Below are 18,523 nucleotides of genomic sequence, written 5' to 3' on the forward strand. Positions count from 1 at the left end.
AATACCAACTTTACACAAAATCCTTTCAGAAAATTGAGGAGAGATGAATTGTGCCCAACTCACTTTATAAAGCCAGTGTTATTTTGATATCAAAACAAAAGACATTAAAAGAAAGGAGAACTAGAGTCCAATATTCCTCAAGAAAATAGAAGCAAAATTCTTTACAAAGTATTAGCTGATCACATCCAATAATATCTAAAAAGCATAAATACACCATGACCAAGTGGAATTTATCCTATGTATGCAAGGTTGATTTAAAATATGAAAATTACACAATATAACATAACATACTAACAAATTAAAAAAGGAAAACTATAATTCTTAATAATAGCTAAGGAAAAAATCAGTTGACAAAATTCAATGTTCATTATGACAAAAATTCTCAGCAAACTAGGAATACAGGCAATAACCTCTGCCTGATAAAGGACATCTACAAAAACCTCACATCTTATGAAAGGTGTAGTGGCTGGTGGCTTTCCCCCTAAGATCAGGAACAAGGTAATTGTCCACTCTTGCACATATATCCACTCTCACTATTTCTATTCAGTACTGGATTGGAGGTTCTAGTGATGGTGAAGGATGGCAGGGATAGAAGTGGGGGCAAGGGAAAGCATTCAGATCGGAAAAGGAGAAGACTGTCTTTATCACAGACAACATGATTTCTATGTAGAAATTCCAATGGAATCTACAAAAAAGCTACTAGAAATAATAAGTGAGATTAGTAATGTTACAGTTTAAATCATTATACAAAAATAAATTATATTTGCATATAACTAGCAACTAACAAATAGAAATTAAATTTTTTTAAAAAATCTACAATAGTATCGAAAAATAGAAAACACTTAGGGATAAATCTGACAAAAGCTGTCTTTTTAACACCTGTATAGTGGAAACTACATAATACTTCTGAAAAAATATCATTTCTCCCCAATCTGATCTACAGATTCAAGGCAATTCCAATCAAAACCTCAGTAGACTTTTTTGTAGAAACCTGGAAGCCAATTCTAAAATTCATATGGAAGTGAAAAGGACCTAAAATGCCAAAACAATACTAAAAAAAGAATAAAGTTGAAAGACTAACAATACCTGATTTGAAGGCTTACTATAAAACTGTAGTAATAAAGACACCATGAAGGTAGATAAATTGATGAGTTTAACAGCATGGACTCCAGAAATTGACATTTTTATAGGTAACTGATTTAGCAAAGGCTGAAAAACAATTCACTAGAGAAAGGTTAGTCTTCTCAAAAAATGGTGATGAGAAAATCTGCTATCCATTTGAAAGAAAATAAAACATACATACTTCAATTTATACTTCACACTATAAACAAAAAAAATTAACTCAAAATGGATCACAGACTTAAATGTAAATCTTTGTGACCTTGGGTTAGGTAAAAATTTCTTACATTATTATACTAAAAGCACAAACCATAAAAGAAAAACTTGATAAACTAGAGTTCAACAAACTTTTAAAGTTCCTCTCTTTGAAAGACACTGTCAAGAAAATTAAAAAGCAAGACACAGGTTTGATTTAAAAAATTGTAAATTATATCTGATAAAGAACTTGTATCTAGAACATATGACCTCAATATTAAACAGTAAAAAAAAAATAGCCAAATTTTAAAATGAACAAAAGATTTGAATAGTCATTTCAGAGAATATGCTACAGATTGGAAAATAGCCCAGTAAGAAGATGGTCAACATCACCAGTCCTTAGACATGCAAAATGAAAGCACAATGATATATGATTATACATGTATGTATTAGAATAGGTCAAATGAAAAGAACTGACCATATCGGGTGTTGCTAAGGATGGGGAGAACTGAAACACTGCCACACTACTGGTGGGAATGTAAAGTGGTACAATCATGTTAGAAAACAGTCTGGCAGCTTCTTAACAAGTTCAACATATGCTTATCACACGGTCCCAACATTCCACTAGTAGGTATTTATCCAAGCAAAATGGAAGTCCACACAAAGATTTATACACATATGTTCACAGCACTGAATCTGTCAGAGCCCCAAAATAGAAACCCAAGCTTCTATTTATAGTTCAAAAGTTAAAGAAATTGTGGTATATCCATATAATGATGGAATACAACACTAAAGAGGAATTATTGGTACATACAGTAAGAGCAAACATCAAAATAATTATGCTGAATTAAAGACCAAAAAACAAACAAAAAAACCACATACTATATGATTCAATTTACATAAATCTCTAAAAAATGTTAACTAATCTATAGTGAAAGACAGATTAGTAGTCATCAAGGGAAACTTTGGTGGTGAGGGGAAGAATTTCAAAGGGGCACAAAAACGTTTGTGAATGAAGAGTATTTTATTATTTTGATTTTGATGGCGGATTCATGTATACACCTGTCGAAATATATCAAACAGTACATTTTTAATATATGCAGTTTATTGTATGTCAATTATACTTTAATAAAGCTATTTAAATATACTAAGAAGAGTAAGAAAAAGGAGTAAGGCAATTAAGGGTGTTACTATTTTAGATAGATAAATACTGAAGGACTTCTTGTATATTATGATATAGTGACCTACCAGAGCAGAGATGTGATAAAAGTGAGGAAGCAAGTTTTGCAGGTGCGGGGAAGAGTTTCTAGAGGGAGCAGAAAACATGAAGGTAATGAGACAGAAAGACACTTGCACGCATGCTCGTGTTACTGAAGTGGAGTGAGTGCGGGCAGTGAGCAGGAGAGGTATGAACAGAGGTAAGGTGGGGCAAGGAGGTGAGGACACAAGTTACGCAGGGCCTTACAGGCCGTTATAAAGTCTGGACTTTACTCTAAGACTGAAGTTACCACAGGGTTTCCAGCAAAGGGGTGGCATAATCTGACCAATGTTTTTAAAAGATCACTTTAGGTCCTACGTAGAGCATATCCTGCAGGATAAAAACAGGAAGATACTTCTACAATAGGCCAGGTAAGTGATAGCTGTGACTCTGATTTGAGTGAGAGCAGGAGGTTATAAAAAGAAGGAATTAAGAAGTACAAATTGGTAGTTACAAAATAGTCACAGAGGTATAAAGTACAACACAGGCAATACAGTGAAAAATATCATAAAAACAAGGTATGTGCCAGGTGAGTACTTGAAATACCATAGGCTATGATTGTATAACTACTTCACTGTACATTTGAAACTAACATAAAGTAATACTTAATGTAAATTGTAATTGAAAAATAAAATTTTAAAAAATGAGTAGATATTAGATATATATTTTATCCTCACCAGAGGACATGCTTATCAATTTCAGAGAGAGGAAAAGGGAGAGGGAGAGGAACAGCAATGGGAGAGAAAAACACTGGTCAGTTGCCTCTTGCACACACCCTGACCCAAGACCAAACCTGCAACCTAAGCATGTGCTATGACCGGGAATCAACCCACAACCTTTCAGTTTAGTCGCTCTAACCAACTGAGCCACAGAGGCCAGGGTGAAACTGTATATATTTTGAAGGTAGAGATGAGATTTGCCATTTGACAAAATGTATGATTTGCAAAAAAAGGAGGGAGTCAAGGATTACTCAGGTTTTTAGCCTGAAAAACTGGAAGAATAGATCTGCTGTTTACTGAGATGAGAGTGATGGAGAAATAGCAGCCCCCTAACAAGCCTTTCTCTCTTAATTTTCTCCCATTTTTAAATCATCCTGCACATTGCTACACGATTCATTTCCCTAAACCATTACCATAATTATATTACTGTTCAGTCTAACAATCTGTATTGGTTTTCCATTATCTTAACCATCTTGAAGAGGTAAACCACTTCCCCTGAAATAAACCAATAGGTGTTTGGGTTGAGGGCTACATATGAGGTGAAACACAAAACCAATGTGGAGAGACTACTGACACAGAGTAGCTAAGGTGGTCCCCACCTCATAGCCTTTTCTCATGGGGAAGCAGACATGGCTGGCAATTACATAAACATCACTGGTCTTTATCTACAGTACAGTCCCAAGTTCCTAAGAACATTAGGGGTAGAATAATCATGATGACCAAAGAAGTATAATTAAACCTTGAACAATATGAGGGTTGGGGCACTACCCTCCTGCACAGTCAAAAATCCATATGTAACTACAGTTAGCAAACTCACAATTATTAACAGCCACATCTAAAACAAAAACAAAAACAAACTAAGCAAACAACTAGAACAGGAACAGAACCACAGAAATGGAGATCACATGGAGGGTTATCAGCAGGGAAGTGGAAGGGGGAGAGAGAGGGAAAAGGTACAGAGAATAAGTAGCATAGATGGTAGGTAGAAAATAGACAGGGTGGGGTAAGAATAATAAGGGAAATGTAGAAGCCGAAGAACTTATATATATGACACATGGACATGAACTAAAGGGGGGGAATGTGGGTGGGAGGGGAGTGCAGGGTAGAGGGGAGTGAAGGGGGGAAATAAGATAACTGTAATAGCATAATCAATAAAATATATTAAAAAAAAAACTAGAGTTAGCCTTCTGCACAGGCTGATTCCCAACTGTGGAGTTCAAGACAGGTTTCAACTGTGTGGCTCAACTGAACTGTAGTCAACTGGAAAAAATTCCACTTACAACTGGGTCCATGTAGTTTAAATCCATGTTGTTCAAGGGTAGCTGTATATCATAAATTTATCATATACCAAACATAATATTATATGTAATATTTACCAAGGGCCTACTACGGCTTGGAAGAGTCTTCCTGATCTACCCCAATTTATCTCTCCAGTTTGGCCTCTTCCTCCCTATGCTTCTGCTTTACGGAATCACACATCTCAACACAGTCCTTTGTCAATTGCATGTTTTTTCGGACTAGAATACCCTTCCCTCCCCGCTATGCCTACCTTGCTAATATCTACTCATCCTTGGGCCCTCGTACTTACATAGTAAGTCCCTCGCGCTTACATAATATTTCCCAAGGAACATTTTTTTCTATATCTGGGTTAGGAGCTTCCTTCTACAAAAATCTTACCTTTCCTCATCCAAATATTTCTCATACTATATTATTATGTCATCTGCTTAGTTCTGAACCCCATCTAGACTTAAGTTCACAAAGGCAGAATACAGGTCTATCTTAGTTCCCAATATATTGCAATGTTAGGTACTTGGCATGTAAATGTTGCTCAAGAAAACATTTACTTAATGATGTTAAGTATACAGTATTTAGAAAATCATTGATTTAGAGAGAAAATGGTTAGCTTAGTCCATGACATGCTAAAGTTGAGGAAAATGGCAAGACACCAAAAGAGAGATGCTCTGTACATAGCTAGAAAGATGGAATTGAAGTTGGGTTGAGAATGGTTACCTACGGATACTGAAAATAAAAGGGGGACAAAAGGGGAGCCCCCCAAAAAGGAATTTATTTATAAAAAATTGTGTATTCTTACATGTTTAAACTTCAGTCACCTTCCAAATATTCTCCATTTGATGCAATACAGCTATCAAGAGTTTTTTTCCACTGCTGAAAATAGTTTTTGAACTCATTGATTTTGATGCATTCTAGTACTTCGGCCATTTTTTTTGTTTCACTACTTCCAGATCAACAAAACATTTCCCTTTGAGGACTTTTCTCATCCGGGGAAACAAAAAAGTTGCTATAGGTGAGAACCGATAAACAGGGAGGGTCATGCCATTTGTGGTCAAAAACTGATGAACACTAAGTACAGTGTGGGAGGGTGTGCTCCTAAATCAACCATCATGTAATGGGCAAACACGTTGAAAGAGTTTTCAAAAAATTTCACTGAAAACAGCCTCTCCCAACACCACCAGCTGGACACTGATATAGATGAGTTCCTAGAGCACTCACCAAGCAGGAGAAGCCTCTACTACACAGGGCCCGACCTTCAGAAAATAATTCCATTTTTTTTGGAGGCCCTCCTTGTATAAGACAGGGTAAGTATAGAAAAACACTGAGCCAAGGATTGACAGAATGAAAACAGGAACATGTGTTACATGCCAAAGTGAGGTAAAAAAAGATCAAGATAACAGCTCACTTGCTATAGAGACCATGACTCTTTTACTTATCTAGGAACTAATAAAGTATTCAACACAATGAAAATTAATAAAATATTTGTTGAATGGGGGTATAAATGACCAGAATCTCACTTTTTAAAAAGTTAACTTGTGAATTAGAATGAGCCTAAATGTTACCTGCTTAAGAATCTTGCCCTTAAATACTCACTAGCCAAGACTTATTGTGCTTTAAAAATTTAATAAATCCTCTTCCTAATCCTTTGATTTAGTTCTAGTGTGTTTTTGACAATATTAGTCATCTACCCTTAGCCTTTTAGTTTGAGTCTCTTACGTCTCTTTTGTCTTTGTCACTTAAACGGAAAGTGTCAGTAAAAAGAGGCCGAGTGCTTAAAACATGGTTAGTAACAGAACTGCTCATGCCTCCATTTCTAATTAACAGCACATTTCTGAAACCAGATCATCTGGCCCTGAAACCCTAACTTACAAAAAAGCAACCTACTTTAGGTAGCTTAAGTGGTGAAAGGACCAGGTTATCCTCACCAGAAAGTCATTAGCAAACCTGAAATTAAACTAAAGAAATAACCAATGTATAAATCACTTCTATTATTATTCAGAGTATATATGAGAAGATCCACAAAAGTAGGACTATAGCACAGATTATTAAGTTTGAGAAGTTTACTATTGAAAAGAAGGGACTTAAATAAACACTACGTTCAAGAGAATACAGTTGTCTTAGAGATACACACCTCTATATATTTGAAAGTAGAAGGAAAGGTAATAGGAAGAAAGTTTATTAAGACTTGAGATAATGGATATGTTCATGAAAGAGGCAACAGAGACAGATAATAAGTATGAATTTAGAAAGGAGGAGTATCATTTGGATGTGAAGGAGTACAGTGAGGTGGAAGAGAGAAAGATAAAGAGAATAGGAATGAGAATGAAAGAATATGAATGAATGTTAAGACATGTTTTACACATTAGTATAATTGTGATCCACTGTGCTAGCATTCTATGAAAAAAAGTTAGAAGTAAATAGGTTTGTGTTGGTTAACTCGTATATTGTCAACGGGAGAAAGGGAAAATAAGCCTTGAAGTAAAAATATTTAATCTAATCAAGAATGTACAAACTGCAATAATCACACAGTTGGCCAAGTTAACTTACCTGGTCATATCCATAAGGCCTCTGCTGTGGTGGCTGTGGTGGTCCAGGTTGTGTTGGTCTATATCCCCCATACTGCTGACCTTGTCCCTGTGGATAGTTAGGATACTGAGGACCTGGACCACCCTGTGAAGGACCTGCAAAATAATTTACATAAACAAGAGCCCAAATAAAAACATAATTCCCTAAAACTTTAGAGGGGTTTTAAAACTACACATTATATTTTTATATCAAATCTAAAAAGGATAGCCCCAGCTGGTGTGGCTCAGTGGATTGAGGGCCGGCCTGTGAAGCAAAGAATCACTGGTTCAATTCCCAATCAGGGCACATGCCTGGGTTGTAGGCCAGGTCCACAGTAAGGGGTGCACAACAGGCAACCACACAGTGATATTTCTCTCCTTCCTCTTTCTCCCTCCCTTCCCCTCTCTCTAAAAAGAAATAATAAAATCTAACAAAAATCTTAAAAAACATATTTTTAAAAAAGATAGAAAAAGGATAGCTTGGTATCTTGATTTTCTCAAATGCTTTTTCAAATAAATCCCAAAGGTTATATTAGAGTGAAAATGATGTAAGAATACCACTATGCACCACATACTCTGATTCAGTGTAACTATCATGCTTTGCATCAACCACTAAAAATTTGTGTCAAAATGAGTAAAAGAGATTCAGAAGTTGTAAGGCAGGTTAACTCCATATTAAGAAAATTCATCTATACCCCTTTTACAAAGTTAACCAGTATAAGCAAGAGATTTAAAAAAAAATAAAACAGGTAAGAAGCAGACTCAAAAACAGTGAGCCAACTTCTGAATAAACTTTGGGAATCAATAATATTTATGGTTGTATGACTCTAGATCTATACCTGCAATCACCAACAGAACCAAAAAGAATGGTTTTACATGTAAATTCTAGATTTATATTTTCAATCACCAAAAAAATCGTTTCTGTCTACAGTGACAAACATCACAATATTCTCAAACAGAAAATAAAGGTAACTTGACAAGCTACGAGGTGAATGCGGAAAGGTTGATTCTAAGATTACAAGCTATGTACCAATCACCTTTAACAGTTAACCTATAAAAAATGAATGATTTCAAATTTCAAAGATGACATTTTTGAAGAGACTAATTTGGCTTACCAAACAAACATGTCTATTTCACAAACTCTACGTTGTCTATTATAAAGCATGCTCTATAAAGCATAAGCTAAAAAGTTTTGATACTTATAAATGTCTGTCACAGTCATTCAAAACCTGCCATAAAAAACACTGATTGTGGAGTCAAGTGCCAAGAGAGCAATAAATTTTTAAGCTTAAATGAATTCCTAGAATCTATTATTTTACTTATTTAATTATACGTTCAATTATTAAAACTCTGAATTTTCTATTCAAAGAAACTTTGGTAGCTGAAGTCAATGTATAAGCAAAATGGGAACTTCTTTAGGATTCCTGATGTCTAACAAAACCACGTTTAGCTACTTAGATGAAAAATATTTATCTTCCTTTATTTTTTCTTCCTACTTAAAATAATTATTTCTCTTAAATCAGTAAGTTTACCTAATTTAGCCATATATTTGTTTCCATGCAAATACAATAAAAACAGAACATTCTATTTATTCAAAGTACAAATATTCACTGGTCATTAAATGTTGTCATTTGAGAAGATCAAGAAAGTCTCTCAATAAAAACAAGAAACCCATGGAACATTCCTAAAGTCGTATCAAAATAAGGAAACAGAACCTAGCGTTTTAGGGAAAATGCCTGACCCCTCGATACTTGACTCAATTTCAATACCTTTGTTGAAGGTATAAGAGAATTTTTAGCCTGATCTCAGTTCTTAGATTTGCTATTACAGTAGAGGGAGGTGTCATAGTAATAGCAGAGCTTAAATCAATGGATAAAAGTAATATGACATTACTGACATAAGAAAGAGACCATGTTAGCAAGAGATGATGTCAGATTAACAAACAGCTAATTCCCTTTCATTACAACCATATTTTCCTATTTCTAAAATTGTTCTAGTAACCTGAAACTTAACACTGAGACATCAGGTCCTTATATCCAACTCCTTTACCTAATAAAGTTACTTAAAGTCAGATATGCAACTAGAAGATATTTTAGTGAGTATATAATCAGGAAATATAGCTAAACTTCCCCAAACTCTGTAAGATACACAGCTGCAATAAATATACCCCTGTGGATATGTATGCTGCTACCTAGAGAAAGACAAAAAGATTTTCTTTATGCATTCTGAGTAAATCACATTTGTACTTTAAAAATCAGTATTATCTTTCATATTAACAGTCATTAGTTTTAGAAACAAATTTGCTAATCAGATTATGTAGATATGGTTAATAAACAACCAATTCATCAGTTTTATAAGAACAAAAAAACTAGTGGCTAGTCATAAATGTCAAATAGGTTCAAGAATTCATATTTCTTGTACTTTACATGACTACAAGGCAAATCTTTGGTCAATGAACCATCTCTAGTTTCTGTTGATTTTAAAACAGATTAATACTTTAAGAACTTTTTTAAAAAAGATTTTACTTATTTATTTTTAGAGAGAGGAAAGGGAAGGAGGAAAGAAACATCAATGTGTGGCTGCCTCTCACATGCCCCCTACTGGGGACCTGGCCAGCAACGTAGGCATGTGGCCTGGCTAGGAATCAAACGGTGACCCTTTGGTTCCCAGGCTGGCACTTAATCCACTGAGCCACACCAACCAGGGCTACCTAAGAACATTTTAAATAAATGCTAGTAAGAGACTGAGGTAAAACTGTGAGTTTTCAAAAATAATACATATCCACTTCTACATTTCAAAACATTAATCACTTTGTTCGGGGGAAATCAAAATAAAATGCAATACCGTAGCCCTGCTGCTGTCCTGGATAGCCCTGCTGCCCTGGGTACTGCTGTTGCTGGGGTGGATATCCCTGTTGAGGAGGGGGTCCTTGGTAAGCATCTTGCTGTTGACCATACTGTGAATTTCCTACAGGATAATTGGAGAAGAGTAAAAAAAAAACACAAAACTGAGAAGTTTGCTTAACTTACTTTTTCCTCTAAGATGCATAGCCAACAACACAAGAACAAAATAAAAATGCCATATTGATTTTTAAAAGTTAACAAAACAAAGAAAAAACTCAAACCAAACAGAAGGGTTTCGGCCAAACAAACTGCAGTTAAAGCCAATTTTGCAAGGTTGAACTGCAGCATTTTCAGCGTCTCTGCCATACGAGCATTACATTTACTGGAACATCACAGTCATAAGATCATGACTATGCTAAATAAAATAAAAAAGACAAAATTAAAGACAGCTACAAGAGCACACACTAGCTACACAAGATCAGCAAGCTGCTTCCTAAAGGCACTATACTTATATGTGAAATTATATTTATGTAAACACACACAAAAAAATTGGATCGGTGGAATTATGTTCAAATAGAAAATTTCCACTGAGGAAAAAATTATTTTTAAGTGTTTTAGTCTTTTTATTGTTGTTAGAAATGGCAAGTCATGGTTACACATTTTAAATATTTGTAAGGAAATTATTTTGGTTGTTCTGGGCTCCCTGTAACTTTCAAGACAGCCAGCAACTATTATTCTACAAGAGCTCTGCACGGGTAGAAGTTGTCTTATGCAAGAATTTTCATTCCTGTAGAAGGGGATATATGTGTATGTGTGTGAAGGTATATAGATACCTCCTTCGTAGTAATGTTGTGAGGAATCCTCATAAGGCCTATCGTAGCCTTGTTCAGGATACGACGGTTGCTGATAACCGTAATCATTATGACCTACATCAATTCGACAAGAGACAGGAAGAAACGTTAATGGCCACTGAGTGAAAACCCTAAATATATTTAAACTTTCAGATAAAACTGAAAAAAAAAAGAAAGAAATGGAAATACATGAAAAATAATTTCAACTGCATTAGCCAAATATTTACCAATATGACTGTTTTCATATTGAGATAACGTGCAATTTTCTTAAAGCAAAAAACAGTAGTTTTAGAAACATTACACTTAGTCTTAACTCTGATAATCTTCATTGAGGGGGGAAAAAGCCTTATCTTCTATTTTTTTAAGAGAATGAAAGCATTTAGGCCTTTCACATGTAAATAACTTGAATTAAATTAGAATGAACAAAGGAAGCAATTATCATATTTTGTCAAACACCTGTTCTGCTGGTCGCCAATTCCACAGCATATGCTAAACAATGTAAAATATAAAAGAACTCCATAAGTTTTTTACCCCTGAAAAAAATTGAAACAAATTTTTCACATTTTATTTACTTGAATAAAAATACATGTATCTCAAAATATTTTTAGATGCAAAAATATATTGCTTAGTGCTGCCATTCTAGAAGCCTAAGAAAATAGCTCCAGGGTAACATGGACATACACCTCCATAAAATTAATATTGTATTAAGTGCTAGAGTACACCTTTACTTTTCAGACATGATAAATTTCACCTGCAAGATAACTGGACTTTAATGAGAATCAATACTCTAGTCCTTTTAATTGAATTGCATAAAGAAAATGCAAGAAATAACCTTTCAGTTAGCTAAAATCTGAATTACATTTTAGTAGAATGTCTAACTAAAGAAGGAGGAATACAGTTATAAATAAATGTTATACTCAGTGCTCTAGTATCCCAATGCTCCCAAGCCATCTCACATATATCTACATTAAGGGTTAGCAAACTATGGCCTGCAGTCTAAATACAGCCAGTGGCCCGTTTTTGTCAATAAAGTTTTAGTGAAACACAGTTGTACCCACTTATATTTTCTATGGCTGTTTTCATGCTACAAGATTTCAGCAGTTGAGATTAAGACCATGTGGCAAAGACTAAAATATTTACTCTCTGGCTCTTTATAGAAAAAAAGTCTGCCAATTCCTAATCTACCTATTTACTGGCATAAACATCTAAACATAGTAAGAAAATACCCAATGTTGTCTAAGAAAATTAATTGTTATAAATGGAATAACTATTCTATGTAAATGTTAGACAAATATATTAATACACACCTATGCAGAATGATACCATTTAAATTTTTAAATCCCAATGTGGTAAGATGAATTATTTATAGAACTTTCAAGTTCTGACATTTACAAAAATAACATCAATTTTGAATAGACAGATCCTACTTATAAAAATACCAATTTTACATTTCAGGAAATACTCAGAACCAAAATAACAGTATCAAATTCAACTCAATTACTTGAAATGTATTCTAAAAATCAAACCAACCATTTATATTCAGCTAACTTCCTAATAAAATTTAATAACCTAGATTTCACCTTTTAAAAATATAGTCTATAAACTTACTTAATATAATGTCTACACATGAAAAAAAGAACACAGCACTTAGTAGTTTAGGTCAAGAAAACCTAATGTTAAAAAAGAATACTAATAAGTCATTTTCTAACAAGAATTATCCATACATATCATCACTATCAGTAACAAACATTTATTATAGGCAAAATTCTACAGGTGAGTGTTTGTTCTGCCTCATGGCAAAGCCTCTGCTACACAACTATGTCCTTATACCGATGCACCTTCATGCTCTATACACTGATGAAAAATGGCAGGCAAAATGATTTTTTAAAAACACCAAATTATACCTTCTTTCTAGCTTACACTAGCTTCCAAAATCTTAGTTTCCCCTTGTTTCTCTTCTTTAAGTAGTTCACCTTAAATACACCACGGGAGCTTACTACATAAATGAAGACTCTGGCAAATCCTTTCATAAAAAGACAAATTATTTTGTGAGGTGACTAACCACCTCTAATTTATCAGTTTTATATGTCTGAATTATTTTTTCCACCATTGTATTATAAATTTTTCAAACATACAGAAAAACTGAGAAGAGAACTATACAGTGATAGCCGCCTTGGATGCCTGGATTGCTAACCAAGTGCAACTCATCTTTCTTTACTAACCACTTTTTTATATGCCACCTTCCTACTAAAAAAAAATTCCACTAAACTAAACAACTAAAATTGAAATGTTTTTTCCAAATGCCTTTCCTATTCCACTAACTCTATATACAACTATATTATGAATATAATTTAGCCTCCAAAATTTTTCACAAATGCAAATGCTAATGTATAAAACCATAGTTCTTTAAGAAGTATGCAACATTAACTAAAATAATAAAACATACAAAAAAACTTGAGAAATTCTATGTATTTATACAATACATAAAAGTAAACCAATAGGTGAACTTTACAGTGTGTGAATTATCTCAATAAAGCTGTTATTTAAAAAAGTAAATCAGTAACATTGGCTTTGGTTGAAATGATCAATTCTAAACATAATAGCATCCTCTTTTATAGAAGAAAAGATTCCAACGACAGAACAGGATCCCTGATGGTATTAATATGGAATATCTAAATAAAATATACTTCAAAATAGATTATATACTAATGCTACCACTGATGCTTTAGATGATTAAGGTATTCCAAATTTAGAAGAAACGTATTGGTAGTTTCTTCATCCACAATAAAATGGTTTGAATAGCTGTCTACATGAGTATTGGACAGGGACAGAAAATAGGAAAGTTAACATTAGGAGAGATTACCATCAGGGTAATATTGCTGGTTCATGCCTTCTGGAGGACCTTGTCCACCATGACTGTATTGGTCCCCATAATAGTCTTCCTGGCCTGAGTACTGCTGGGGTGGGCCTGAAAAACCACAACCAGTCAAGATGTAAACAATTTGTTCGCTAAGTTATCAAAGGTTTTCTTTCTATCTGAGGTTATGAGAGATTACTTCTCAGCTATTAGATTCCTCTCTCATGCTTTGGCATTTCATATACTTTTAACTATTCTTATACAAACATACATAAACACACAGCCAACACCAAACACATTTCACAAAAATTAATGTTAAGACCATACAGGCAATATCAAACAATACCAACTCAAAAACAAAACAAAACACTAACTTCTTAAAAAGAGGGTAAAGCTAGTAGAATAATTTCCTTTTTATTTTGATTTAGAGCAGTTAAAAATAAATTCGGGTTTGTTTCTGACCATCTACTTAGTACCTTCTCAAAAATAAAACAGTACTTCCTGCTACAAATTAGCTTTTGCTATAAAATTTTATGGTATAACCTTTTCTCAGAAAAAGAAAAAAAGAGAGCTGAATACCAAGAAGTTCCTACCCAATATGTGACCCTTTGTACCTACTATATCCACTACCATTCAGGGAAAAAATATATATAAAATAGAAAGCCTTCCCACTACTGTTATTTATATTAAGCAGGAAATTTTCCAAATGGAACTTTACCCTGTTGAGGTGGTCTATAAGGAGGAATCTGTCTCTGACCCATCATATGATTGCCTTGGTTAACTTGACCCATCATGCCCATTGGTGGCTGCTGGCCTTGGTAATGCTGCCCACCTCCCTGTGGCATATTGTACTGTTGAGAAGGAGGCTGCTGATGCATCATTGGACCTGAAAAGAGACAAAACATTATGCAACTGATTTTTTTTAAAGATTTTATTTATTTATTTTTTTTAGAGAGGGAAGGGGGGAGAGAGGGAGAGAGAGAGAGAGAGAGGGAGAGAGGGAGAGAGAGAGAGAGAAACATCAATGTGCGGTTGCTGGGGGTTATGGCCTGCAACCCAGGAATGTACCCTGGCTGGGAATCGAACCTGGGACACTTTGGTTCCCAGCCCGCGCTCAATCCACTGAGCTACGCCAGCCAGGGCAAATGATTTTTTTTACACATAACGTTTAACATGTTAAGAGAAATACAAAACTCTTTCAGTATCATATAACCCCCAAATACATAACTTATTATAATAAAATTGACTTTAATAAAAGCACATCTTTGAATTAAAGTCCCTATGTCTAAAATAATATGCACACAAGGGAAAACAACCAATCCATGGTAGCTGATCTGAAATTCACTGGAGGGGTAGCTAGTAATTTTTTAAAAAAATAAAGTAGATACAACATATGAACATTCTGAATGTATTTTTTACTCTGTACTATATAACTATGAATGTAACCCATCTAGAAAAGACAGAACCCTTATGCTATGCAAAAAAAATACACCAAAACAAAGTAAACTTCTCAAAATGACACAGCAAATCAGTAGTCAAACCAAGAGAAAGAACTCTAACTTCTGGATATCCATTTTTTACCCTTTTTCAGTGCTACTCATTACATAATAGTAGATAGGGAAACTATGCAAACATTCACTTTTCCAACTATAAAATTTATAAACTACAAAAGTCTTTTTGTAATCAAAGGGCTGTAGTATGCCTTAGTAAGTTCTAACATGTACACAATCAAAAACACCTAGGTAGACAACTGCAATAAGCCACAGACTCAGAAGTCAGAACTACATGTAGTTTCCAAAAGTGAGCAATACTGAATAGCCGAAGTACCACCACTATAGTACCCCACTGGCCATAGTAAAAATATATCACACGAAGTAATCAACAAAAGTTCTGTGTACCTTCTAACAATGTAAGCAGCTCCTCAAATGTTCACTGGGCCAAGTTATGGCATGCGGAGTTCATCATTCTGCCATTATAACCATTACTGTCTCAGAAGTATGCACGAGTTATCCCCCAGATTACAGTGCTTAAATACCTATATGCTCCTCTTTAGTAAAAGGGGACAATTTAGGAAGGCAAAGGACGTTGAGAGCCTAAAGAGTTTTACAGTCAAAATTACCCACATAAGCCAAAAGCTCGTTTTAATTATTTAAATAAAATTTTAAAACAAAGCATACAACTGATCTACAGTAGCAGCAACAATGTAAGCAAAAATAAATCAACTGTGTTCCATCTGAAGAACTGTATTCTCTAAAATACTACTTTATCAGAGCTAACTCTTTCTCCTATTTGCTTTCTTTTGTTTTTCTACTATTTTTCACATTCCTTTTTCCTTCTACTTTTACCATGACTATAAGCCTTTCAATGGTTACTATGGGATTTTTCTTTCACCAAAGAAATAAACTCTTAACAGTAAATATGATGTGGCACACTGCAGACTGGAAGGGAAGAGAGCTTAACATTGAATGCACTTACCACCACCAGCCATGCTTTCAACATTCATTTCATGTAAATCATTAACAACTACCAGAGGTAATTATGCTAATTTTCAAGTTTTAACCCAGGAATCCAAAGATCAAGATTATATATAGCTTATAGGTATCAAATGGGAGTCAGACAAAACTTGTTTGATTTCAAAGCACATGTTTATTCCAGTATTCTTCACTGATTCTTCACTACATATAACAAATTCTGTACTTCAGAGGCAAATTATGTAACAAAAGGTCCAAATGCTAATTTAATTAAGTTACAATTTTAAAAATATATTTTGTATATAATAAAGTACTGAACACTAGCATTCATAATTTAATAGGCAACATGACTGGGCATTTGTGTAATGCATTTTCAATAAATGAAGGTTGTGCTCTTTCTGTCATCAACACTGATTAAAGAAAGACCTCTTGTCTTAACAAAATTAGCTATAAAACTAAAGCATTTAATATGCATTAAAGTCAAAATTAAAAATAAAGAAGCAAAAAACATAATAGCTGAAGGAAAATCCAAAAGGATACAATGAAACAAAATTCTGAGCTTTGCTCTAAAAGAGAAAAGTATTTCTAGCTTAAGCCCTAGATAGGAAAGACATCACCACCTGTGTTTTTATCTCTGGGACTATAAGCACTTCCTATGCCAAAGAGCTCAAATACCACCCTTCTTTTAATCTCCTTCACTTTCCTCCCTCTGAGGACCCTTGACATCATTCAGGATCAAGTCTAAAACCAAACAAAATGGAGGAGGATAGCAGCACTAAAACATGTTTTCCATGTTTTTTTAGAAACTGAATTTACTGAGGTGACACTAGTTAATAAAATTACATAGGTTTCAGGTGTGCAATTCTATTACCACCTGTATATTACATTGTGTGCTTACCATCACCATTTAACCTTTTCCTTCTTATAATCACCCTACTGGCGTCTCTCAATGAGTTCTGGGGTTATCTTGCCTAACTCCTTCACCTGTTTCACCCAGCCCCCGAAACCCCTTCCTTCTGGCAGCTATCAGTCTGTTCTCTAAGAGTCTGTTTCTATTTTGTGTGTTAGTTTATTTTGTTCCTTAGATTCCACCTGTAAGTGAAATTGTTAGCTTATTTCACTTAGCATAATGCTCTCCAGTTCCACCAATGCTGTTGCAAAAGGTAAGATAAACCTTTTTCACAGCTGAGTGGCATTCTGTTTTGTAAATGTATCACAGCTTTTTTAGCCACTCATCCACTGATGGGCACTAAGCTGCTTTCAAATCTTGGCTATAGTAAATAACGTTGCAATGAACACAGGGGTGCATATATTTTTCTGAATTAGTGTTTCAGGTTTCTTCAGATAAATTCCCCGAAGTGGAATTGTTGGGTCGTAAGGCAGATCCATTTTTAATTCTTTAAGGTATCTCCATACTGCTTTCCACAGTGGCTGCACCAATCTGGATTCCCACCAACAGTGCATGAGGGTCCCCTTTTCTCCATATCCTCACCTTGTTGTTTATTGATCTATTGATGATAGCCATTCTGACAGCTGAGAGATTTATCTCATTGTGATTTTAATGTGCATTTCTCTAATGATTAGTGACGTTGAGCATCTTTTCATTTCTGTTAGCCATCAGTATGTCTTATTTGAAGAAATGTCTATTCAGGTCCTCTGCTCATTTTTTAATTGGACTGTTTGTTTTTTCTGCTGTTGAGCTGCGTAAGTTCTTTATAAATTTTGGGTATTATAAATAAAGTTTTTTATGTTTTTCCTTCAAGCCCTATCTATTAAAAAAATTACGACTTCAATTCTGATTGTTTAAGAAGCATATTATTTTCCTTGGATAAGGAAATATACTACACTGGCAAATGTGTGAATATTATTAGTCCTCACAAGGTTACGCCAAATAAGTTCTAAAAATCTGTACTGCAGAGTGAAGTTAAGAGTATAAAGTAAGACTATAATAACCATTTTCTACAAGCAATAACATCACACATTACTTTATGCTTAAAGGTTTTCTTCATCTTGTGCAGAAATCATTTTGATGCTAAGGCTCACTACAAAGTGTGATATTACATACACAAAGATACTACTACTATCTTAATTATCTACAATGTTCTTGAAAAAGTGTTTTAAAAGGATATATAACAAATGTTCATCACCAACATTATTTCTTTCCATTTTGAGTTCTATACTATAACAGATACTCTATTGAAACATCCTGTATCTTAAACACAAGTAAAATAATCCCAAATCACCATATTTTATATAACTAGAATTCTTTACTCTAATGAGACAGTTAATACTTAGTTGTATTTCAAGTTATTGAAATCCTTGTCAAATTTTTAAGTATAGAGACAACATTATT

The 18,523-nt window shown here is 34.2% G+C and overlaps 1 protein-coding gene across 2 annotated transcripts in view; it reads right to left on the reverse strand.

Moving 5' to 3' along the window:
• Positions 1-18,523, reverse strand: part of SS18 (SS18 subunit of BAF chromatin remodeling complex) — a 66,703-nt gene that overhangs the window by 10,874 nt on the left and 37,306 nt on the right. The window contains exons 6-10 of one of the 2 annotated variants that reach the window (XM_045849860.1): positions 14,418-14,585; positions 13,706-13,810; positions 10,825-10,917; positions 9,993-10,115; positions 7,132-7,265 (exon numbers count right to left, since the gene is read on the reverse strand). In XM_045849860.1, coding sequence (XP_045705816.1) covers positions 7,132-7,265; positions 9,993-10,115; positions 10,825-10,917; positions 13,706-13,810; positions 14,418-14,585 — 623 coding nt within the window. The remainder of the gene's footprint in view (positions 1-7,131; positions 7,266-9,992; positions 10,116-10,824; positions 10,918-13,705; positions 13,811-14,417; positions 14,586-18,523) is intronic. The other variant, XM_045849859.1, reaches the window with a different exon arrangement.

This window comes from Phyllostomus hastatus, unplaced genomic scaffold (genome assembly GCF_019186645.2).
Source record: "Phyllostomus hastatus isolate PE091 unplaced genomic scaffold, TTU_PhHast_1.1 phas_contig_80, whole genome shotgun sequence".
Lineage (NCBI taxonomy): Eukaryota > Metazoa > Chordata > Mammalia > Chiroptera > Phyllostomidae > Phyllostomus > Phyllostomus hastatus.